General features: G+C 42.5%; 1 protein-coding gene across 1 annotated transcript in view; it reads left to right on the top strand.

The window, feature by feature from the left end:
• The window catches only part of LOC126426936 (eukaryotic translation initiation factor 2 subunit 3), a 100858-nt gene that overhangs the window by 52161 nt on the left and 23854 nt on the right, over positions 1–24843 (top strand). The window contains exons 8-9 of the mRNA XM_050089041.1: positions 13402–13546; positions 22624–22793. Of these exons, the coding sequence (XP_049944998.1) occupies positions 13402–13546; positions 22624–22793 (315 nt within the window). The remainder of the gene's footprint in view (positions 1–13401; positions 13547–22623; positions 22794–24843) is intronic.

Raw genomic sequence — 24843 nt, 5'->3', positions numbered from 1 at the left:
CAAGGTAAGTCTTTCCGCTCCCGGGATTGGAATGACTCCTTACGCTCTCCCTCAAAACCCACATCCTTTCGTCTTTCCCTCTCCTTCCCTCTTTCCTGATGAGGCAACAGTTTGTTGCGAAAGCTTGAATTTTGTGTGTATGTTTGTGTTTGTTTGTGTGTCTATCGACCTGCCAGCGCTTTCGTTTGGTAAGTCACATCATCTTTGAGATATATATATATTTTCCCACGTGGAATGTTTCCCTCTATTATATTCAATCATAGAGAGAGAGAGAGGTTCTCCCCCGTGCCCTTCATGGGAATAGCAGATCTGTACTAGACAAATTTAAGTCTGACAAGAAGTTAATCAGTAAAAACACACTAAATGTAATGGTCCATGTGGCATGTGGTGTTGTTGCTGCAGCCTGCATTTCCCTTTATGATGATCCAGCTATTCCCTCGGTTCAACTTTTTCCTTTTGCTCTTGTGTCCCATGTTTCCACTTTCCGTCTGGTGGGGCTTGGGGCTGTTAAGTATCCGTCTGACAGAGACCCCAACTAGTGATGTTGGCTGGGCAAATGCCCAGTGGGCAAGACATTTATAAATCGACATTTGCCCAAAGCAGTCTTAAATGCCCAAAATCTGGGCATTTATAAAAAAGTACATTTTAAAGTTTTTAGGCTGGAATGCATAATTTACCAACTAAAATAAGGGATGGAATGACACTCTCGATATTAGAAGTTGGTAAATGTTTATATTGAAACATACGTACGTCCCTCATTACTATTATTACTAAAAATGAAAAGAAGAAAGAGAGAAGCATTTTTTTACTAGCATTTCAACTTGTTGCACCAAGGAAGGGTGTGTGAAACTGACAGCTGCTTGTCATTTAGAATCACCTTTCTACTTTTACCTGTTCGTTCTCTCTCTCTCTCTCTCTCTCTCTCTCTCTCTCTCTCACACACACACACACACACACACACACACACACACACACACACCTGTCATTGAGTAGCTGTGTAGTGATAAGCTGGTATTTAAAGAAAAAAAATTGTCCTTAGATCATAATCGCTGAATATTACTGAAGAATGATAATTGATAGCAAAATTATTACTGATAGTATTAAGCAGCTGGCATGTGTCTCTTGATAAACGGTTTGCAGTGGGAGCAGGTTGGGGTGTAAGAATGCTTTTGTCAGATGTAGTGACATTTGAGACGGGCTATATTCTTCTGTTCTCTTTCTTCCTTTATCTACTTCCCTATAATTGCACTGTTGTGAAGATAAAATGAGAACACTAATGTAAAAAAAAAAGATTTAATAACAAAGAATCGATGCTGATGACGGCGGACTTATTGAATTCTGATACTAGTCGATTCTCAGAGAATCGGCTATTCTTGGACTTGTGGAATTGGAATCGGCACATGACTCGTCCCTAATTAAAATCATTATGGATAAACTTTTTTTACTCTAACATTTTTACTGTAGTATAGTATAAGTAAAAATACTACGTACAGGCTACCTACTTAAAGACTTACTTTTAAACTTGAGTTGTGTTTTCTTTTTTTTATTATGTACTGTCCCAAGAACTAATTTCATTAAAAATGTATAGTTACATTTACAGTCCAATTTATTTCCCCTGATAACTCTTCCCTTACTCTCGAGCAGCTTTTTCAACTCGGTTAGACAACTGCTACAGAACCATTGTTGCAAAACACCTTTTCCACTAAAAAACATCAGCTTAAATTTTTTTTATACGTGCCACTTATCAGTGAATCTTTAAAATGAATAAATGCCCCCCAAGCATTTATGAATGTTGGGCTCTTACCCAGGCATTTATCCTGGACATTAGCCCCTACTTATAAATGCCCAAGCATTTTACATCACTACCCCTGACAACACAGCGATCACTTTTCTAGTACTCGAGCTTTCACCTCCTCACGTATGCCTGGAAGTGGCTGCTCACCTCTCCGGTGCATCGGAACTCCCGACAGTGGCTGCCGTGCCGGGTGGCCCGCTCTGGGACTGGAGGGATCCGCGGGGGGAGCTCGGACTGGGTAGCACTCGCGTGGTGAGCCTGTGATCGGAAAGGGTGGTACTGGTGCTAGACACTCTGCAGGTGAAGTGTGCTGAGCTCCATTCTTCTGGCCGCTGTTCTGTGGCCGTCTCTCCAGACGGGAACGGTTCACACTCTGCTCCTACGTTTGCTTGTTCGACCTTCCCCTCCTCGGCCACCCCGTCGGAGGAAAGCCAGGCCTGCTGGTTCGGGGTGAAACCCTTCTGCCATTACATGGTTTGCTCCAGGACTGACAGAGACGTTCACTGCTACCAAACTGCTCTTTTTTGTAGAACATGTGGAAGGTAAGTTCGGTGAAGTCGACTCGATAAGATGAGATCTGGTTCCCTGCCGATTAAAATTTCTTCTGCCAGTCATTTGACAGCCCTTTGTACTATTGAGTGCTTAGGAGAAACGCCAGTGTGCATCACTTCTCAACAGTCCTTAGATATGACTCAAGGCATTATCTTCCACAGACTCTCCTACAGTCTGGCAAGGAACTCGGCACTAACCTGGCACGGAGCGACATTCATTTTTTGCGGCTTGTCCAGAGAGGTCGTAAGGACATTGACATCGATACTGGCACTTTGTCTGTCTTGTGAGGGGATACCCATCTGGAAAAAGTCAGTTATAGTGTACCGTTGCAATGTGCAGCCTCGTATCCCACCTCCCACGCTCCGTTTCCGGCCTCTCTGTTTCGGTCCCACGTTTTCACAGCACGAGCTGAATCCTATTTGCAGTGACTGCGGCTGCCCTCTCCATCTGGGACGCCTTTGCACTCCATTACCAAAGTGCACGAACTGTTCCGGCCCACATTTACTTCGCTCACCGAATTGCCTGAGATATAACGAGGAAAGGAGGAATTGAAAACTCTCGACCGTATGTCCTACTCTGCAGCCTAACAGAAATTTGACCGTCTTTACCCGGTGTCTTTAACGTCTACCTTTGCTTCTGTTATGTCTTTTCCTCCTCCACTTCCTCCTTACCTCTGTCGTGTCCTCCTTCCCTTTCCTCCTCCCTGACAGTTGCCGTTCCCTCTCCTCGTGGAACTGCTCTTTCTCCACAGCTGGAGGAGAAACTCTGTTTTCTGGCACCTGCCGGGCATCTCCAGGATGAGGAACTTGTTACATCGAGCTGGAAACGGGAGCCACGATCTGGGCCCCGAGGCTGCTCGTCCTCTTTCAGATCCTGATATTATCAGAACTTGTTCTCTTCCTGACCACACTTCCTCTCACTCTCCGGAGGAGAAGTAGAAGATACGTAAGTCTCTGAATGAGCCCCCGATATCCCAGGAGCTGTCACCCCTTTCCTCTTTGTCAGGATCCAATCTTACAGTCGCAGATGTCATTCCGTCCTTACCAGTTACTGGCTCGTTCGATGTCCGTCCGGCCTCTCGTATTACTCTCTCTAGTGGAATTGTAACGCTTATTATCATCACTTTCTGGAATTGCAGTCTCTTCTTTCTCTGTACTCTGTAGTTCGTGTTGTATTACAGATTTCATTTTGTGGATACTGACTCGCTGACTCTTCACGGTTTCCGAGCTTTCTGCCAAGGGTTGGCCCTTTGCGAGCCTCTGGTGGTATCTGTGTGTCAGTCTGCAAGGACATTGTTCTCGGGTTCCTCTTCATACTGTATAGGAAGTTGTGGCCACTTGGGTCAGTTAAGATGCTGTAGTAACAGTATGCTGTCTTTATCTCCCCCAGACTGGCCTCCTGCTCTTCTGACCCTCCTCAGACAGCTCCCTCCCCCGTTCCTTCTCCTTGCAGATTTTAACACCCGCAACCCTGTGTGCGGTACTACGACCACTGACGGGGCAGGATTGTTGAAGATCTGCTGGCACGGCTTGATCTCTACCTCCTCCACACTGGGTCCCCACACACCGTGTGGCACACGGCACTTTCTCAGGTACTGATGTTTGTCTGTAGCTCTGGATTCCTCCCCTCTGTTCGACAGAGAATTCGTGACAATTTGTGTGACATTGATCATTTTCTGACCGTTTTACCTTACCTCCGGCACCACTCTCCTGGACGCCCTTGTGGGTGGATCTTTACTAATGCAGACTGAAATGCCTTTTCCTCAGCTGTCATCCCGTATGTTGCACCGCACGATGGCACTAGTCAGTCTGTACGAAGTTTGACAAATGCCATCCTTTTGGCAACTGCTTTGGTGATTCCTCCTTCCTCGGCTTCTCCCCAACGGGAGACTGTCCCTCGGTGGACCTCAGAACTTCTGCAGCTACTGCAGACTGCTGTCGTGCCCTCCAGTGCTACAAACGGCATCCGTCTCTCGACCACCTCTCGGTCTTTAACTGGCTCCGTGACCGGACCCTTTGTCTTATTAAACAGGAGAGAAAGATTTTTTGGGAACAGTATGTCGCTGCCGTAGGGGCACAGTGCTCTCTGCCCGGACACGGCTCCTGGACCAGACTGGGTGCAACTGTTTCCCCAATGACGAGAAAGTGTCGTTACCCCAGTTTCAAAATTGGGTAAACTACTTCTTCAGATGCACAACTGTAGTCCGATCAGTTTAACCGATGTCCTCTGCAGATTACTTGAATCCGTGACAGGTTGGAGGCCTTATTGGATCCTTGAATCCTGGGACCTTTTATTTATTTATTTATTTATTTATTTATTTATTTTCTGTCCATATAACAAAAAGTTTTCGGACATTGTCAGGAAAATTTAGATTACATTACGCATATACAGTAAAATATTTACATTCTTTCATAACAACATATGGATCAGACACATGTCTGTACACATTATTTTTCAAAAGGGCACTACAAGTAGATTCCTCTATAGTGTAACACAATTTAGCTTATATTTATAATAGTACAGTACACATAATACAGTGTATAATTACATTCTTTCATACCACTGATAGATCGGAGAATTGTCTATATACACTGTTTTCCAAGATGGCACTACAACTTAAAGTCCTCTATAGAGCAACAACACTTCTCTATTAATAATTGCTTCAGTCTACTCTTTAGCATATTTAGATTTACCTTCTTGAGTTCACAGGGTAGTACATTGTAGAAAATTGCTCCCATTCTGTGTGAGCTGTGGTCCGTTGCCTTTTTATTGGTCACAATTCTATGAAAATTTTCCCTTCCCCGTGTATCATAGTTGTGTACTTTACTGTTTCTCATATTAAATTCAGGATTTTGTTTCACAAACATGACTGTCTGCAGTACATACATGGAGTACAACTGTAAGAATTTTATATTTTCTAGAGATGTCTCTACAAGGCTCTCTCTTCTTTACCTTGGTTACCATTCTTACTGCCTGTGTTTGTAATCTAAAAAGTCTTATCTATATGAACTGCTGATGTCCCACCCCATATACCATACTGAAGGTGCGGATGAATTAACCCAAAATATATTTGCCTTGAAGTATCATGGTCCAAGAAGGCTGAGACCCGTTTCAGTAGATACACATTTCTACTGATTTTCTTGCGAATATTATCTACATGGTCTTTTCATGATAAGTGTTCATCAACAACGATGCCCAAAAATTTATGTGAATTTGCATATGCAAGACCCAATGGGGATGTAAATACAGTATTAGCTATGGCAGCATTATAACTGTGGATGAACTTCATTATTACCGTTTTGTCTTTATTTACAAGAAGCTCGTTTGCTGTAAGGTATGCGGACAGAGTATTGAAACTGATCTTGGTACTGTTAGCTGCAGACTGCATATCGCTGCTTCAGCTGATGAAGGATATGTCATCGACTTAGCTTACAACCGTGCAATTTTGAGGTTCAAATAAGTTATTTACATATACAAGGAACAGAAAAGGCCCTAGTATGCTTCCTTGAGGTACACCACATTGAAGTGTCCTGAAGTTTGATTTGGTTGTTAGGAGCTGCTCATTATTTTGATAAGTTAGCTTTACACACTGTTTCCTGTCTTTTAAAGAGGAGGTAAGTAGTTTCAAGGCTAGTCCTCTCAACCTGTACTCTTCTAGCTTACACAGAAGAATGGTATGATTCACAGTATCAAAGGGTTTGCTCATATCTAGGAAAGTGCCTATTACCTTGTCACTTTTGTCCAGCTTATTTAATATTTCATGTATAAAAGATGCTACAGCTATTGTAGTAGATCTCCCTTTTCTAAATCCATGTTGTAGGTTGTTTAACAGATTGTGTTTGGTGAAATATGATTCAACTTGATTTAGTATTACTCTCTCTAACAATTTGCCTAGTTCTGAGGTTAATGATATTGGCCTGTAGTTTTTAGTGTCAGTTTTTAATCACTTTTTATGCACTGGTATAATTTCAGTAATTTTCAAAAGGTCAAGGAATACTCCATTTCTGAGGGAGGTATTTATCAAGTGAGTCATGGGTTTCACTAATTCATCCCTGCATTCCTTTAGCAGTTTAGGTGAAATGTCATCCCAGCCACAAGACATTTTTGGTCGAAGTGCTGATATGATTGCTAGGACGTCCCTCTCAGTAAAGCGGTGGATGTAAAAGGACTGGCTAGATTTTGCAAGACTAAAATTTTGTGGCTTGACATGAACTTCATTTGTACCAACTGTACTGAACTTTTGTATAAATTTCTCACACACTTCTTTTGGGTCATTTATTTCTTCACCATTTTCTTTTTGGCTTTGACCCAGGCCGGTTTTCGCCGAGGCCGCTCTACTGCAGATAATTTTGTTCACCTGGAGTCTTCTGTCCGAGCGGCTTTTGCACGGTGTCAACATCTTGTTGCAGCCCTCTTCGATCTGCAGAAAGCTTATGAAACAGCACGGTGCCACTACACCCTTGCTATCTTACACGAATGGGTTCTCTGTAGCCCACTCCAGATTTTTATCCGGAACTTTCTTCCGTGTCTTACTTCTCAGTTTCAGGTTGGTGTCTCCTGTTGCATCATCTAGCTCCTCCAGGTGCATAAAGATCTGCAGGGTTCTGTTTTGAGTGTACCTCTCTTTTTAGTGTCTATCAATGGTCTGGTGGCGGCTGTGGGGCCTGTGGTGATGATTTTTTAATTTATTTTTGTTCATCCACAGTATACATCGTCGAGCGCAGACTACAGTTACCAATACACTGAGCACAATCTTGGGCTCTCACTCGCAGCTTCCAATTTTCGGATGCGTAGATCCGTGTAATCTGTTTCTGTCATCACCACACAGTCAGTCTCCATCCAGATCAATAACTTGACAGGCAATCCCTCAGTGTTTTGGGGTCTTATTGTTTTTTGGGACCGGTCTTTGAGTCCTGCTTGACATGTCTTCCCCATCTTTGCCAAGTGAAGCAGGCCTGTTGGTCGCACCTCAGTGCCTTTTGATGCCTCCGCAACACCAACTGGGGCACAGGCTACTCTGCCGTGATGCAGCTCTACACGGCATTTGTCGAGGCCCGTCTAGAATACAGGAGTCTCGCCTACGGCTCGGCATCTCCTTCAACGTTACGAATGACGGGTCTGATACACCATTGTGATGTTGTGGCACAGTCAGTGGAGTCAAACATTCTACAGTGACAGTATCAACAAACTGACCTCATTGGGAGAAGTGTGTTTGTGACCAGGATGACTATATTGAGAAACAGGTATGAAGGCATGAAGAATAAAGATGTAGAATGTTAATAAAAAAAATCATTTAATATGTTTGAAGAATTTAAAAAAAATTTGGAGGCATTACTTTTCATCACACTATCGTACTATAGAGAAATCCTTATAAGCTGCAGGTGACAAACTGTACCAAAATATCATCTTTACTAGAGATAGTAGATAACTGTAGGAACATCAGTATTTGCTAATAAGGCGTATACTTTGTTAAAATGTTATGGAACATAGTGGCCCCGATCCAAAGGACTGTAAGTTTTAATACAACTTTTTTACCTGTTTTCATCAGAGATTAAATGAACCCACTGTGGTGGTGTAGTTGCACAGAAACATGTAAGGGTGGAAAAAAGTTGGAATCTTTTCCTAAATACATTTATGTAATTTATTACCACTCTCATAACATCATTTGGCATGGTTATGACAATTATCCTGTGTTATAGTAATAAATCTTTTTGAGGGTGTTGTGTCTACAACAAGAAGTAAAAAGACACACTGTGTAGTCTGTAATGTATGAAGACACATGCAGGTTATTGATCTCTGCTATAGGGTAGTGATAATGTTGTGACAGGTGGAGCAGGGAATACTGTGTGAAGGGAGCACGTGAACGAAGTCTATAGATCTCGACATGAAAGAGAACCCTCTTCGGGTTAGAAAGACATGAAATAAATGAATAATTTATGCAAGAGCTACCTATATCGTAAAACTTCTAATATTTTGGAAGGGTTCACTACATCAAAGTCAGACAATTTGCCGATTCAGTTGAAATGTAAATAAGTAAAAATACAAAATGGGCAATTACTATTCCAGAAGTCAGTTGTCACATGTTGAAATGTTCCTCCCCTTCACGAACCGTAATCAAAATATACACAAATTGAATGAAACACAGTATTATTTTTCTTGATGTTCTTGTTTCCAGTCTAATTATGAAAAGTTATCACTATATGCGTAGTTGGCAGTGCATCTTAACATAGCATAATTGATTTTAATAGTGTAAGCTTACATTAAAAAACTTGCTGTTGTGATCTTCAGGTTTTGATATTTCCAAATCGTACTCTTTTTTGATGTTACATTCCTTAGTTGTCCATAGCCAAGCAACCATAATGCCAGCAAAGAAATGGGTACAGCAGCCATCAAACTCATCTCGGTCAGGATAAAGATAAAAACAGGGAAACCCTACAGCAACCACTTGTCACCTTTTTGGTACATCATTTAAAATTGATTTTATTACACAGTTGAAATTTTTTTTTACAGTTTTTGCATGAAATTTAATATTTCTGTGTAAAATTATTAGCATTGTAATCTTTTGTACAGTTACACTCTTACTATCAGAAGAACATGGTTTTCTATTTTCTATTTCTCTCATTATGATTAACATAATAATTGTCACACTTTTAAAAGGCTTCAACAGTTGCTCACCTGTCTTCATAAGTTTCTCATAGTTATGTAAAGTACGCAAGCTTGGTTACTTCCAGAAGTCACATTGTTAAAGCTGAGTATTCCTTTGTACACCCTCAGACTGTGTTTTTGTCTTTGCGTCTTAACTGTATCTACATCTACATTTATACTCCGCAAGCCACCCAACGGTGTGTGGCGGAGGGCACTTTACGTGCCACTGTCATTACCTCCCTTTCCTGTTCCAGTCGCGTATGGTTCGCGGGAAGAACGACTGTCTGAAAGCCTCCGCGCACGCTCTAATCTCTCTAATTTTACATTCGTGATCTCCTCGGGAGGTATAAGTAGGGGGAAGCAATATATTCGATACCTCATCCAGAAACGCACCCTCTCGAAACCTGGCGAGCAAGCTACACCGCGATGCAGAGCGCCTCTCTTGCAGAGTCTGCCACTTGAGTTTATTAAACATCTCCGTAACGCTATCACTGTTACCAAATAACCCTGTGACGAAACGCGCCGCTCTTCTTTGGATCTTCTCTATCTCCTCCGTCAAACCGATCGGGTACGGATCCCACACTGATGAGCAATACTCAAGTATAGGTCGAACGAGTGTTTTGTAAGCCACCTCCTTTGTTGATGGACTACATTTTCTAAGCACTCTCCCAATGAATCTCAACCTGGTACCCGCCTTATCAACAATTAATTTCATATGATCATTCCACTTCAAATCGTTCCGCATGCATACTCCCAGATATTTTACAAAAGTAACTGCTACCAGTGTTTGTTCCGCTATCATATAATCATACAATAAAGGATCCTTCTTTCTATGTATTCGCAATACATTACATTCGTCTATGTTAAGGGTCAGTTGCCACTCCCTGCACCAAGTGCCTATCCGCTGCAGATCTTCCTGTATTTCGCTACAATTTTCTAATGCAGCAACTTCTCTGTATACTACAGCATCATCCGCGAAAAGCCGCATGGAACTTCCGACACTATCTACTAGGTCATTTATATATATTGTGAAAAGCAATCCATTGATAACAACATGCTGTGTTCTGTTTGCTAAAAACTCTTCAATCCAGCCACACAGCTGGTCTGATATTCCGTAGGCTCTTACTTTGTTTATCAGGCGACAGTGCGGAACTGTATCGAACGCCTTCCGGAAGTCAAGAAAAATAGCATCTACCTGGGAGCCTGTATCTAATATTTTCTGGGTCTCATGAACAAATAAAGCGAGTTGGGTCTCACACGATCGCTGTTTCCGGAATCCATGTTGATTCCTACATAGTAGATTCTGGGTTTCCAAAAACGACATGATACTCGAGCAAAAAACATGTTCTAAAATTCTACAACAGATCGACGTCAGAGATATAGGTCTATAGTTTTGCGCATCTGCTCGACGACCCTTCTTGAAGACTGGGACTATCTGTGCTCTTTTCCAATCATTTGGAACCGTCCGTTCCTCTAGAGACTTGCGGTACACGGCTGTTAGAAGGGGGGCAAGTTCTTTCGCGTACTCTGTGTAGAATCGAATTGGTATCCCATCAGGTCCAGTGGACTTTCCTCTATTGAGTGATTCCAGTTGCTTTTCTATTCCTTGGACACTTATTTCGATGTCAGCCATTTTTTCGTTTGTGCGAGGATTTAGAGAAGGAACTGCAGTGCGGTCTTCCTCTGTGAAACAGCTTTGGAAAAAGGTGTTTAGTATTTCAGCTTTACGCGTGTCATCCTCTGTTTCAATGCCATCATCATCCCGTAGTGTCTGGATATGCTGTTTCGAGCCACTTACTGATTTAACGTACGACCAGAACTTCCTAGGATTTTCTGTCAAGTCGGTACATAGAATTTTACTTTCAAATTCACTGAACGCTTCACGCATAGCTCTCCTTACGCTAACTTTGACATCGTTTAGCTTCTGTTTGTCTGAGAGGTTTTTGCTGCGTTTAAACTTGGTGTGGAGCTCTCTTTGCTTTCGCAGTAGTTTCCTAACTTTGTTGTTGTACCACGGTGGGTTTTTCCCGTCCCTCACAGTTTTACTCGGCACGTACCTGTCTAAAATGCATTTTACGATTGCCTTGAACTTTTTCCATAAACACTCAACATTGTCAGTGTCAGAACAGAAATTTTCGTTTTGATCTGTTAGGTAGTCTGAAATCTGCCTTCTATTACTCTTGCTAAACAGATAAACCTTCCTCCCTTTTTTTATATTCCTATTAACTTCCATATTCAGGGATGCTGCAACGGCCTTATGATCACTGATTCCCTGTTCTGTACATACAGAGTCGAAAAGTTCGGGTCTGTTTGTTATCAGTAGGTCCAAGATGTTATCTCCACGAGTCGGTTCTCTGTTTAATTGCTCGAAGTAATTTTCGGATAGTGCACGCAGTATAATGTCACTCTATGCTCTGTCCCTACCACCCGTCCTAAACATCTGAGTGTCCCAGTCTATATCTGGTAAATTGAAATCTCCACCTAAGACTATAACATGCTGAGAAAATTTATGTGAAATGTATTCCAAATTTTCTCTCAGTTGTTCTGCCACTAATGCTGCTGAGTCGGGAGGTCGGTAAAAGGAGCCAATTATTAACCTAGCTCGGTTGTTGAGTGTAACCTCCACCCATAATAATTGACAGGAACTATCCACTTCTACTTCACTGCAGGATAAACTACTACTAACAGCGACGAACACTCCACCACCGGTTGCCTTTCTAAACACCGTCTGTACCTTTGTAAAAATTTCGGCAGAATTTATCTCTGGCTTAAGCCAGCTTTCTGTACCTATAACGATTTCAGCTTCGGTGCTTTCTATCAGCGCTTGAAGTTCTGGTACTTTACCAACGCAGCTTCGACAGTTGACAATTACAATACCGATTGCTGCTTGGTCCCCGCATGTCCTGACTTTGCCCCGCACCCGTTGAGGCTGTTGCCCTTTCTGTACTTGCCCGAGGCCATCTAACCTAAAAAACCGCCCAGCCCACGCCACACAACCCCTGCTACCTGTGTAGCCGCTTGTTGCGTGTAGTGGACTCCTGACCTATCCAGCGGAACCCGAAACCCCACCACCCTGTGGCGCAAGTTGAGGAATCTGCAGCCCACACGGTCGCAGAACCGTCTCAGCCTCTGATTCAGACCCTCCACTCGGCTCTGTACCAAAGGTCCGCAGTCAGTCCTGTCGACGATGCTGCAGATGGTGAGCTCTGCTTTCATCCTGCTAGCGAGACTGGCAGTCTTCACCAAATCAGATAGCCGCCGGACGCCAGAGAGGATTTCCTCCGATCCATAGCGACACACATCATTGGTACCGACATGAGCGACCACCTGCAAATGGGTGCACCTGTACCCTTCATGGCATCTGGAAGGACCCTTTCCACATCTGGAATGACCCCCCGGTATGCACACGGAGTACACATTGGTTTTCTTCCCCTCTCTTGCTGCCATTTCCCTAAGGGGCCCCATTACGCGCCTGACGTTGGAGCTCCCAACTACCAGTAAGCCCACCCTCTGCAACCGCCCGGATCTTGCAGACTGGGGGGCAACCTCTGGAACAGGACAAGCAGCCATGTCAGGCCGAAGATCAGTATCAGCCTGAGACAGAGCCTGAAACCGGTTCGTCAAACAAACTGGAGAGGCTTTCCGTTCAGCCCTCCGGAATGTCTTTCGCCCCCTGCCACACCTTGAGACGACCTCCCACTCTACCACAGGTTAGGGATCAGCCTCAATGCGGGCAGTATCCCGGGCAACCACAGTCGTAGTCCAATCAGGGGATGTGTGGGACGAGCTGGCCGTCCCCGACAAACCCCCATCCGGACCCCCACAGTGATGCCCACTGGCAACAGCCTCAAGCTGTGTGACCGAAGCCAACACTGCCTGAAGCTGGGAGCGAAGGGATGCCAACTCAGCCTGCATCCGAACACAGCAGTTGCAGTCCCTATCCATGCTAAAAACTGTTTTGCAAAGAACGTCTGAACTAATCTACAGAGAGCGCAAACAAATCGACAAAATTTAAACGGTTATTAAAATACAAGATTGCCTAGTAAATGCAGTAATGCTGCTACTTGCGCACTGCTGACACTGCTCGGCGGCGGAAGAAGACTACGCGAATTTACACTATTCAGGTACTAAAACGCGATGCTACACTCTCAAATACTATAATACTCCCGAAATTTATGAATTAAACAATGCAAGTACCATATTTATGAAAAATAATTTCAAATTGAAATAAAACCTCTTATCATCCAAAAATATTACCCCACACCATAATATCATTTGGAAATGCTCAAAAATCTAGAAAGGAAAACAATTAATAATAAAAAAAAATGCACGTGTTCGGTACTCCACTAGTCTTTCGGATGAGATACCGTATTAACTGCTAGCTGAGACAGTCGCATTTCAATGTGCAGGTGGGCATGGAGATCGAGGTGCGGCCCGGGCTGGTGTCCAAGGACAGCGACGGCCGCCTGACGTGTCGGCCCATCTTCTCGCGCATCGTTTCGCTCTACACCGAGCAGAACGAGCTGCAGTTCGCTGTGCCGGGTGGCCTCATCGGTAAGAGAGTGTGCCGTCCCTCTGGCACGTGGCCGTGCGAGTGGAAAGAGAATATATAATTCCAGGATGGAATGCGACAGTATTTCGAAAAGGATAGTTGCTGGTTAACATATGGTGGAGATGCTGAGCTGCAGATAGGCACAACAAAAAGTTCTTTGGTCAACAAGGCCTTCATTGGAAATAGAGAATGCGCACGCATGACCCCCCCCCCTCCCCCCTACACACACACACACACACACACACACACACACACAGAGGCAGTCTCCCTGGCTGCTCAGGCCTCATTGGTCAGAGACTGTGGTCATGTGTGTGTATGATGTCTATTTCTGATAAAGATCTTGTTGTTCGGCCGATAGCTTAGTCCTTTTGTTGTGCCTATGTCCAATACAGCATCTCCGCTATATGGTGACTAGCAACTATCCTTTTCATTATATTGTCGGGTGCAAAGTTTTTACTTCATTCTCTTCTCTGTACCAGCACGGAAAATCGTGTACATTCTTCACTGTATGTCGACAGCGCAGCCTCATGAATTGTTGACATGCAGCGAGAAGTAGTATACATTTTTTGCATCAGAATGCCACGTGCAGACTGTTATTCTCACACTGTAAGCAGGTTCTCTAACTATGAATATTATATGCAAATTGAGGGGGATCACTTGCTGTCAGGTACAGTGGGACATTACGTGGAGTCACAGCGACGAGCGAAAATGTGTGCCGGACCGGGATTCTAACCTGGGATCTTCTGCTTGCAAGGCAGGTGCGTTAACCACTGCACCAATTGGGACACGGCATTATCGCAACTGTGTGGGCTATTTCAGCACGCCTCGTAAGCATAAGATGCTGGGCTCAAATCCCGATCTGGTACACATTTTTGCTCGTTGCCGCTGATTCCGCTTAATGTCCCTCTGCAGCTGCCAGCGAGTGATCCCCTTAAATTTATAACGTTTCACAGCTGTGGATTCTGCATGATATCTTTTCTTTCGGATGTGTCCAAAAGAACATAGAAGTATAGCGATAGAACGCGCATTTTGTACAGAAACAAATACAATGAAGAGTGAAATAATTTTGTATTACTTCACGAGTCAGTGTATGTAATCCCAGTCATGATCTTTTAATTCTTCCAGCCCAAGGTGAGAGGGTTTCAGTTTTCTCGGCCACAAGTGAGAAAAGTAGACAGTTTCACAACAAGATATTGTACTATGGTTCCTTAACTGTTTCCATTAAACAATGGCACTCTGTATCTATAGACACGGCGGCAATTTTCGATTCAGCACAGGGTGCTTTTACTGGAAACTGTCAGGAGGGGACTTGCTGGATACATGAAGGGAGAAGACCAGACAGGAACAGACACCACACATTCACGTAATACCTACAAATAACCTATGAGTAAAGGTAACAACTCGCTGAATAGTGGTCGTAGTAAGTTGTCGACAAGAAAATAAATGAGACCATCTATTTACTCTAGTCAGGAAATAAATATAGGATTCTAGAAATCTAAAATTTCAGGTAATGAAATAGAATTGAAATCGAACAGTCTTTGCCCAGGAACGAGTAACGCTACAGCATTTTCTTGTATTGTGAACAACTCCTCCGTATTACAACAATCGTGGCAACATAAGCACTGATGTGGATGTTTTGTTGTCTGTATTTCTCCACATTCACTCAATGTAGGTCATTATAAGTGTCGTGGTTATTCGATGCCACATTGTGTAGAGGCTCCCACGTGACCATAACAGAAGTCCCTGAAGTTTTGTGTGAACTTTCCCACATGTTCCCAATAAACACTGGTAAAGTTTCACAGTCCTGTACTTACAGAGAGTAATCATTTGTCTGACACCATAATCCAGTTATCGACAATGCACTCGTTAGTTGTGGACAATTTTTAGACATAACGTCTCTGTCAGTACTTCTTGAAAGAAACAAAACTAGGCCATGCTGTACAATTTTTTGTGCTCTCTTAAGCTAAATAATAAAAAAGATTTAGGGAGCAATTTTCGTAAGGGTAATTTGAAGCAAAGTCGGTCAAAAAAATAAATGCTTGAAAAAATGTGAAATTTAGCTTTTTATGCATGCAGAGGTAATTGTGAGATAAACCTGAAACTTTGCATTTAATAACTTAACAATGCGTGGTTGTAAAAGATAAAATTTCATTCTCCTACTGTTTCCAGTAGTTTGCAAATTGAAGACAAAGTTGACAGTTTTCCTAAAAATGTCAAAATGGCCAGTTTTGGCCCAGTTTCACAAAAAAGTATCTTCTACAAACTTTCTTCAACCATTTTTAGTAGAAAGACCATGTTCTAAACCAGCTAAAACTAATTATGGTTTACAATCTGAAGATATAAGGCTCTGAAAAGCAGTGATAAGATGGAGGTGCATTGAAAATGGACTTATATTTCACTGGTTCTCAAATTAAATTAGACATCCTTTGTTCTACAGCTTTTTAGTTTTTTTCCATGGAAGATATTATCAAAAGTCCTGATGACTAAGAAATGAACTTGAGTCAGAAAAACATCAAAGAAATAGCCCTTTTTTGACATCTCTGTGCAGCATTCAGATCTACAGAATTCTTTTTATAAAAAATTAAATGGAATAAAGAATCCGGTATAGATAATAGTTTTCCCTTTTGTAAGGCTCTAATAATTTGGGGCAATCAGATCTGAAAAATATAATTTTTGGGTTCTGTCATATCAAAATTTCTTCTCATACAGTCCCGTCAGTGATGTCATACAGCCACCAGTATAGTTTTCCTCGTGACACTCGACAACAAATTAATGAAACCTGTAAAAAAATTCAAGTAGCTTGAAGTAAACTTAAGCTTAGGATCCTAAAAGAGATCTCTTCTAGCTTTGGCCTGTGACACTTATAAAAATGTATCATCAGGCTTGGTACCCTGGTTAAAGAGACCCACCCATGGCTGATGTTGCACAGCTGTCAGGCATGGCCCCTATGGGGATGCCGATTTTCTCACTAAAAAAGAACCAGCAGTGGTTAAGCCACCATGGACCATCACACTTCAATGTTCCACATAAACTGCAAACTATGCTAAGAAGAGATGTTATCCTTAAACCTGAATTACACTATCACTTCAATAGCATTGCACAAGAATCATACTAATAATTCTCTATAGCATGAATCCATTTCAAAAAGTTAGGAAGAAATTTGCGACAATGATGTAAAACCTGATAGCTATTTGTACAATGTGTGGTGCAGCTGTCATGCAACAATTTTGCTACCTTGATCTCCACTGCCTTGGTAATGCACAGCAAAAACTACGACCATATAAGGCCCTAAAAATCAACAAGGTGGAGGTAAATGGGCTCATATTCCACTGGTACTCAAATCTGAGATCTCTTATGATGATCTACAATTTTTAGTACTCTCTGGGGAAAGCAACTTCTGAATTATTGATGACTGGGATGTGCAATTAAGTCCTAGTAACTAAAAAAAAAAAAGAGAGATGTCTTATCCTGACTTATTGTGACAAATTTCAGTCTGTTTTTCTGCTACAACTACAGAATCAAACTCATTATGAACTTCACAATTTAACTGTGCAGCATTTAGATCTACGGAATTCTTTTTATAAAAAATTTAATGGAATAAAGAATCCAGTATAGAGAATAGCTTTCCCTTTTGTAAGGCTCTCCACCTTGTTGATTTTTAGGGCCTTACATGGTCATAGTTTTTAGGTGGTTTAGAACGTGGCCTTTCTAATGAAAATGGTCTAAAATAGTTTACAGAATACTATTTTATAAAAATGGGTAAAAAATATCCATTTTTGGCATTTGTCAATAACATTGTCAATTTTGCTCTCAATTTGTAAACTATTGGAAACAGGAAGAGAACGAAATTTTATGCTCTAGGACCTTGTATTGGTAAATTATTACATGCAACGTTTCATGTTTATCCTGCAATTTTTTCTGAAGAGATAAAAAGCTAACTTTGACTTTTTAAGCATCTATTTTTTTAACCAACTGCCTCAAATTATCCATGTGAAAAATGGTCAAGAAATATTTTATTATTTTGCTTAAGAGCACTTAAAAAGTTGCATGAAATAGTATAGTTTAGTTTCGTTACTGTCGAGAAAGTATTGATGGAAATACTACGTCTCAAAATTGCTGAAAACTCGTGGGTGCACTGTTGACAGCTGTGCTGTGGGGTCAAATGAGTGCCCATATCTGTACAAGTATTGAATTGGTGGTAGCAAAACCTTACCAATGTTTATTGTGAACATCTGCAAATGGCCTCACAGAAAGCAAAATCAGTGATGGGCATGCGGCAACTTTTCTGAAAGTAGACCACTGGGCACTGATTAGGCCATCCACAGAGCTTTGGGTTGTCCTCAGTTTTTCCACTGCTCATCTGTAACTGTTCAGTGATCTGCTTCTGGTGCAGTCAGTTCTGTCTGGGTGGTAATGATCCTGCTGGCTTTACTGTAGCTTGGAGAAAACTTATTTTGGCTTTCTTACATGTTGTATTTTGTGTAAATGTTGACAGTAAAGCTCTTCCTCAGCTTCAACCTAGTTCTCAGTGGAGTATGTCTGTGCATTGGGTGTACCTCATGTTCTTTGACTTTCTTCCTTTCAGCATTTGCAGCTAGTTTTCAGCATACATCAGGAGGAGAGATCTCCTGCCATGCATTACAGTTTATCTCCAGGAATCAATTTTGGGTGCTCATAATTAGCCTTGCTGTTTCGTTAAGGGCTAAACCTACTTGTTTTGTATGCTTGTATTTATACCACACTAAGCAGATACATTCACCAGCTCAGAAACTGAGTGCCGTTGTGGAAATACAGACCTTCCCCCCTCCCAGGCACCAGAGTCAGTACTGGCAAACTTCTGGAAGATGATGATTCAGGCTGACACTCACGTTCAGTATTTAAGGGTGTGCCGCTGGTGACTGAGTGAAAGGTATTTGGGTGTTAAACAGTGCTCCATCTTGGTGCCTTCCAAATCATTTTCTACCTCCCAGCCTTTGTTGTAGGTGGGAAACACAGACCTGAGTTTTTTGTCGGTTTGGATTCAGACCGCTCACGTTACAGTAATCGGAAAACATTCCTAGAGCTCTTTTCAGCACGTGTGTCGCATCTTGAAAATCATCTGTCTGTACTGTCAAAGTGAGGCCTTCAGCGTATATGAAACTTTTGCACGGATTATTTGCCAGCTGATAGGTTGTGTAAATGTTAAAGAGCACCAGTGACAATACAGTTCCTTGGGATAGACCATATTGGGTTCCTCCTGTCATTTGACCCACCAAACATTTGCTGCCGTGAATGAGCTACCCGACTCTGAATGTATTCTGTGTGTGTTTCCCTCCCCAGTGTTTACTTGGAAACTGGCTGAGGTAAACCTCCACCTAATGACAGTAGCAGTTCCTGTTATCTTTGAAATAGATTGTAATTGACGAGACACAACACTCGTATTGGGTCACTGTCGGTTAGGATCTTTTTATGAATGCCGTTCTTAGAATGCATTATGTGGCTGCAAGTGATGCGCCGTTCCTCGTACAGGTGGCTAACATGTTACTGGGTTGCCAAATTGGTCAGTTTCATTCACAGTGCAGTCAAAGGCACCTCCAAACAAAATATACCCTTGCTGCTGTTCTGTCACATCTGTGTGTGGAATTACCTTATTACTCTGGTTCCGTACAACCGACGGTCACGTATACGTCACTCGACTGCTGTGACACATCAGCAGCAGAGGGTCACTTGATGGGTACGTTCCAAAGCAACGAGTGTACTGTAGGAAGTGACTAAGATTTTTTTTCCACATATCCCTTTCCTAGTGGATAATGGGACAACAGCTGTTATATTTAGGTGTAGCAACAGCTGGGTTTATTAATTTTGTTTAACTGCAACCACTTTCAGTGATACAAAAAAATTAAAAATATCATTATCACACTAGTGGTTAACTGAACTGATTTATATAATATCTGTGCATGTGCCTATCACATTATCAAAACAAATAAATCAATGAAAACAATCATTTTTTTTTTTTTTGAAAATAGAATGTAATTGGCCGACAGACCCAGCCAGTGGCTGGAAACTGTCCAAGATGAAGAAGAAGAAGAAGAAGAAGAATGTAATTGGATGGACCAAAAATCAACTTGCCAAATGGTGGTAGGAGCAAACATACATTCTCAGAATTAAATTTCATACAGTCCTGTTCCAAATCCCTGGTCGTAATTACCCTGCCAGCCTAGTTCGAAAGCAGATTTCCAGGGCCAGCACATCCGATCCTGGTACCGCTGATCCTTCCAAAAACAGCTTACGAGTACACATCTTGTCACTCCCTACTAATGTGGTCTCAAATGTATTAATCAGCAACTATGACTTCGTAAAATGATATCCTGAGATGAGGTTCTTTCTGTGTGACATTTTGCCCACCACACCCAGAACAGTTTATCACTGCCCTCCCAGTCTCCGCAATACCCTTGTCAGACCCTATGCTCCTCCTGCACCCATCTCCCTACCCTATGGTTCCTACCTCTGTTATCGACCCCACTGCATGACTTGCCCTATACATCCTCCTACCACTACTTATACCAGCCCTGTAACTGGCAAAACATATGCTATCAAAGGGAGAGCTACCTGTGAAATGAAAGGACATGTATCATGTACCAGCTGCTGTGTAAACACTGTTCAACCTACTACATTGGCATGAATATCACTTGGTTATCAGTCAGGATGAATAGACATTGAAGGGTGTATGCTGACGCGACCTCAGTACCTGTTTCAAGACACGTGCCATCTAGATTCTTCCCCCAGACATCAGTTTCTCGGAACCCTGCAGGTGGGAACAGGCATTACAACATGTCCTTGGTCCTTACCATCTACCTGTCTATTTTTTGCGTGTTCCTCTTGCACAGTGTTTTGTCACTTATCTCTATCTTGCTTATTACCCTATCTTCCCCTTTCGAGCTCTCGCATTTTCGGAACGCATCTGGGTACAGTCCCCAACCCGACAATCAATCTTTCCTTCTCATCCCGTGCAGTTAGTTTCCCCTGACCCAGGGTTCTGGGCAACTTTTCCAAACTCTCCCCATTTCTTAAACCTCACCAGTCTTTGCCCTTCATCCCTCTCCCTGACTCCTCCGTTCTTCTGCCAGGAGGAAAAACTATTGGCTCTGAAAGCTTGCACATTTTTTAATGTTTTATATGTTTAGTCCTGCTGACACTTGGTGAGTAGATTAGTCTATTCAGTTACACAATGTTACTACTGTAACTGACAATAGCTACTGACACTGCTCCACAGTAACATACATTTAATAGCTGCTAAAACTAAACAGTTTACACAACAGGTGCATTACACAGTATGAAAACCATATACAAATAACGGAAAGGGATGTACGTATGTTTGTTTTGTAGGGTCTAAGAACCGACTAGGCTAAAGTAACTGTACGAGGAGGATTGTGTTCCTTTTGTCATACATATAATGCTGATAAAATGCCGTGGACAACAATGCGTCACCTGCACGGGGTGAGATAAGAATGTATAATGAAATATGTATATCTCAGTTGCTTTAAACTGAGTCGTCGTAAAAAAACTATCTGTACAAGGTACAAATAATATTTGTGATGCAGTGCATATTATGCATAGCTTCCTGTGATGCTACATTGCATCAGAAATATTATTTGAATCCTATAGGGATAAATTTCTACCAAAGCTGTACGTATTTCATTTTACATTTTTATTCCACCCCCATGTAGATGACGCATTATGCAGCACAGCATTTTATCTGTTTTACGTGTATGACAAAGTAAATACAGTCCTCATTGTGTTACTTTAGTCTATTTGGTTCTTAGACACTATTAAAAAGACATATGTACACCCCTCCCATTTACATATATGTACTGTGCTCTTGTTGGTTTTTGTTTTTGGGACATACAGGTGCATAATGGTGTGTACTGTTCTTACTGAGTGATACACTTGTTGTATATGTTGTTTCATTGTAGCAGCTATTAAATTTATGTTACAATGGAGCATTATCAGTAGCTATTGTCTGTTACAGTTTTAGTAGTGTGATGGTGGACCGTTTACCAGTTCTTTATTTCCCTAAAGGGGGTTTTAGGAGTGGGCTGCTGAAACAGTCCAGTAGTCAATTCGTAACTTCCGTATCTTGCTAGGTTTCTTGCTGCTCTTACTTTTTCTCACAGTTGCTGTACATACCAGTGGGGGAAAGGTCCTGCTGTTCAGTACCATCAAACTGTCAGACAGCTTCTCCCTAGTGGAAATCAATCTGTTGCATCGAAAGGGCTGAAAGAATTTTTTCTCGTTCTGGTGGAATTACACATTTGGAGAAGTTGAACCCTACATACTTCTTATAATGTACTAGTCAACATTATCTTAATGAAATGACTACACGTGTGTTACATTCCAGCTAGATGTTGTTGTGAGTCCGCCCCACACGAGACTCGGAACAGTAGTACAATAAAATTCTTTACACGAATGCTGTGACAATTTCTTCGGTGTGACGGAGGTCACGTGCTCTCCGTGCCTTTCCCTTACGGCCCCACAGAGCGAACGACTCCACCCGGCAGACGAAAGGGCCAGTCCGCGGTCGACGTCGCCGACAGCACGGGATCGGTACAATATCGATACGTGCAGACCGTCGAAAAACTTCCCAAAAGTGGGGCGCTTCCTACTTTCTACCTACCTTGAGCCACAAATGTCTTTTGTTGGAAAAGTGATACTGAAGACATGGAACACCTTATTCTACGAATGACGTGTTATACCTCGATAGTCGTGTGCACGTATATAAATTATATCGGCTCAATTGATGAATGGTGATATAACGATACATTTGCCACATCTACCTAGGGGACAGGTTACGGTGGACTGTATTGCCAAAATGGGTCGCAGTTAAAGGAAACTAATACACTCGACTGAAGGTGTTGCTGTCGCTACACGTTAATACTATTTCGTTCGGCGACACTCCGTGCAGACAGTCGCTCCGTAGCCCGAAAGCTACAGACATTCCCGGTCACGACTCTGTTCCTCGACTACTCGACCGTCCGGTGAGCCGCAGCACGCGCTCCTCAAATCGTGTACTTCGTGCCGAGGACACTCCGTGTGCCCACAGGTGTGGGCACGAAGATCGAGCCGACGCTGTGCCGCGCGGACCGGCTGGTGGGCCAGGTGCTGGGCGCGGTGGGCGCGCTGCCGGAGATCTTCATCGAGCTGGAGGTGTCGTACTACCTGCTGAAGCGGCTGCTGGGCGTGCGCACCGAGGGCGACAAGAAGGGCGCCAAGGTGAGTGCCGGCAGCCTATGGCTACACCGTCGAATATTGCTACTTACAATTATTTCACGCCGTAAACTAACATCCACGCCACAGATGTAGTCTGTCGTTACTGGCAACTCTGTTAGATTGTCGGGAAAAGCTTTCTGTGACAGTCTTATATATTGTTCCATTAGTGTAATTAAATCTTGCTACTTTCTTTTGTTATGTCCATACTAATAGATTATATATCTAAAAACAAAGAAGATGTAACTTGCCAAACGAAAGCGTTGGTATGTTGATAGACACACACACACACACACACACACACACACACACACACAAAATTCGAGCTTTCGCAACCTAAGGTTGCTTCGTCAGGAAAGAGGGAAAGACGAAAGGATGTGGGTTTTAAGGGAGAGGGTAAGGAGTCATTCCAATCCCAGGAGTGGAAAGACTTACCTTAGGGGGAGAAAAGGACAGGTATACACTCGCACTCACACACACACATCCATCCGCACATATACAGACATAAGCAGACGTATGTAAAGGGTCAGTGTATCTGGACATGTGTATCCTCGGATACAAGACTTGCAACCCAACATCATTTTACCCAACATCATTTTACAACAAGATGCTTCTCCGCCCCATTGATCAGTGCCTGTTTCCAAGTCCCCCACCCCCCCACCCCCCCCCCCTGCCCCCCCCCCGTCGTCTACAGGTGTGAGGATGTTCACGTGACCACTGATATTAGCATTGTCGCACAACTGACACAGCATGTCGTACTTCTGTAGCGATTCACCTTTACATATGTCTACTTGTGTCTGTATATGTGTGGATGGATATGTGTGTGTGCGCGCGATTGTATACCTGTCTTTTTCTCCCCCTAAGGTAAGTCTTTCCGCTCCCGGGATTGGAATGACTCCTTACCCTCTCCCTTAAAACCTGCATCCTTTCGTCTTTCCCTCTCCTTCCCCTAAGGTAAGTCTTTCCGCTCCCGGGATTGGAATGACTCCTTACCCTCTCCCTTAAAACCTGCATCCTTTCGTCTTTCCCTCTCCTTCCCTCTTTCCTGATGAAGCAACCTTTGGTTGCGAAAGCTCGAATTTTGTGTGTGTGTGTGTGTGTGTGTGTGTGTGTGTGTGTGTGTGTGTGTGTGTGTCAACATACCAACACTTTCGTTTGGTAAGTTACATCATCTTTGTTTTTACTAATAGATTATATTGTGGATAAAATGTGAGCAGCTTTTTGAAGTGTGTTCCCACTGTTTGCAGTCACAACTTGACCATCACCAAAGAGAAATGCTGTAGATTATATCCTTTCTGTGAGGTCACAAGTACACAAATTTATATATCCGATGCCTCAGCATGTCATCAATATGAATATTAAATTTGTCCTGGTCTTAGATTTTTCCATCTCATGGTACATGCTTTCTACTAGTGTTATTATGTGCAGAGGTATTTCTGTTTTCTTCATTATCTCCCATAGCTATTCTTTGTTTACTTGGGCTAAAGTTTTCACGTAGTCTACAAATAGTAAGTGTGTGTGTGTGTGTGTGTGTGTGTGTGTGTGTGTGTGTAATGTATTACCTGTGCACTCTCTACCTTTCCTAAAGTGCAATTGCGTTTCTGGCAGAATATTGTCAACAATTATGCTATTCTGTGTGTTACTATTTTAGCATATATTCTACACTCTTGTGTTTAGCAGAGAGACACCCCTATGATTTCGCAATTACTTCCCTTTTCTTGTAAATAATACATTTGCCATGTCTGCTGAAATGGTTTGCATTTGCTACACTCTATTCCATCCAGAAAAAAAATGCGAATACTTGAGGAACGAGACGCACTGCCCACATGTGGCCTAAATGGCAGCAACTGCTGCGTAACTCTGTAAACTGTAGTAACAACAAACTATGATTACCACTAACTACTCAAACTGATAATTAGGTTTAAAAAATTTATTCTCTAATAATGTCGTTAGGATGTATATTGTTTGGACTTTGTGACATTTTCTCTTCTATTATACGATCCATACACTCAATAGATTTAGACGCCATATTTGTTTACAAAATATGACAGTATAC

This window comes from Schistocerca serialis, chromosome 11, assembly GCF_023864345.2.
Source record: "Schistocerca serialis cubense isolate TAMUIC-IGC-003099 chromosome 11, iqSchSeri2.2, whole genome shotgun sequence".
Taxonomy (NCBI): domain Eukaryota; kingdom Metazoa; phylum Arthropoda; class Insecta; order Orthoptera; family Acrididae; genus Schistocerca; species Schistocerca serialis.
The sequence above is the reverse complement of the archived record's forward strand: the minus strand, read 5'-3'. Positions and strand labels throughout refer to the sequence as shown.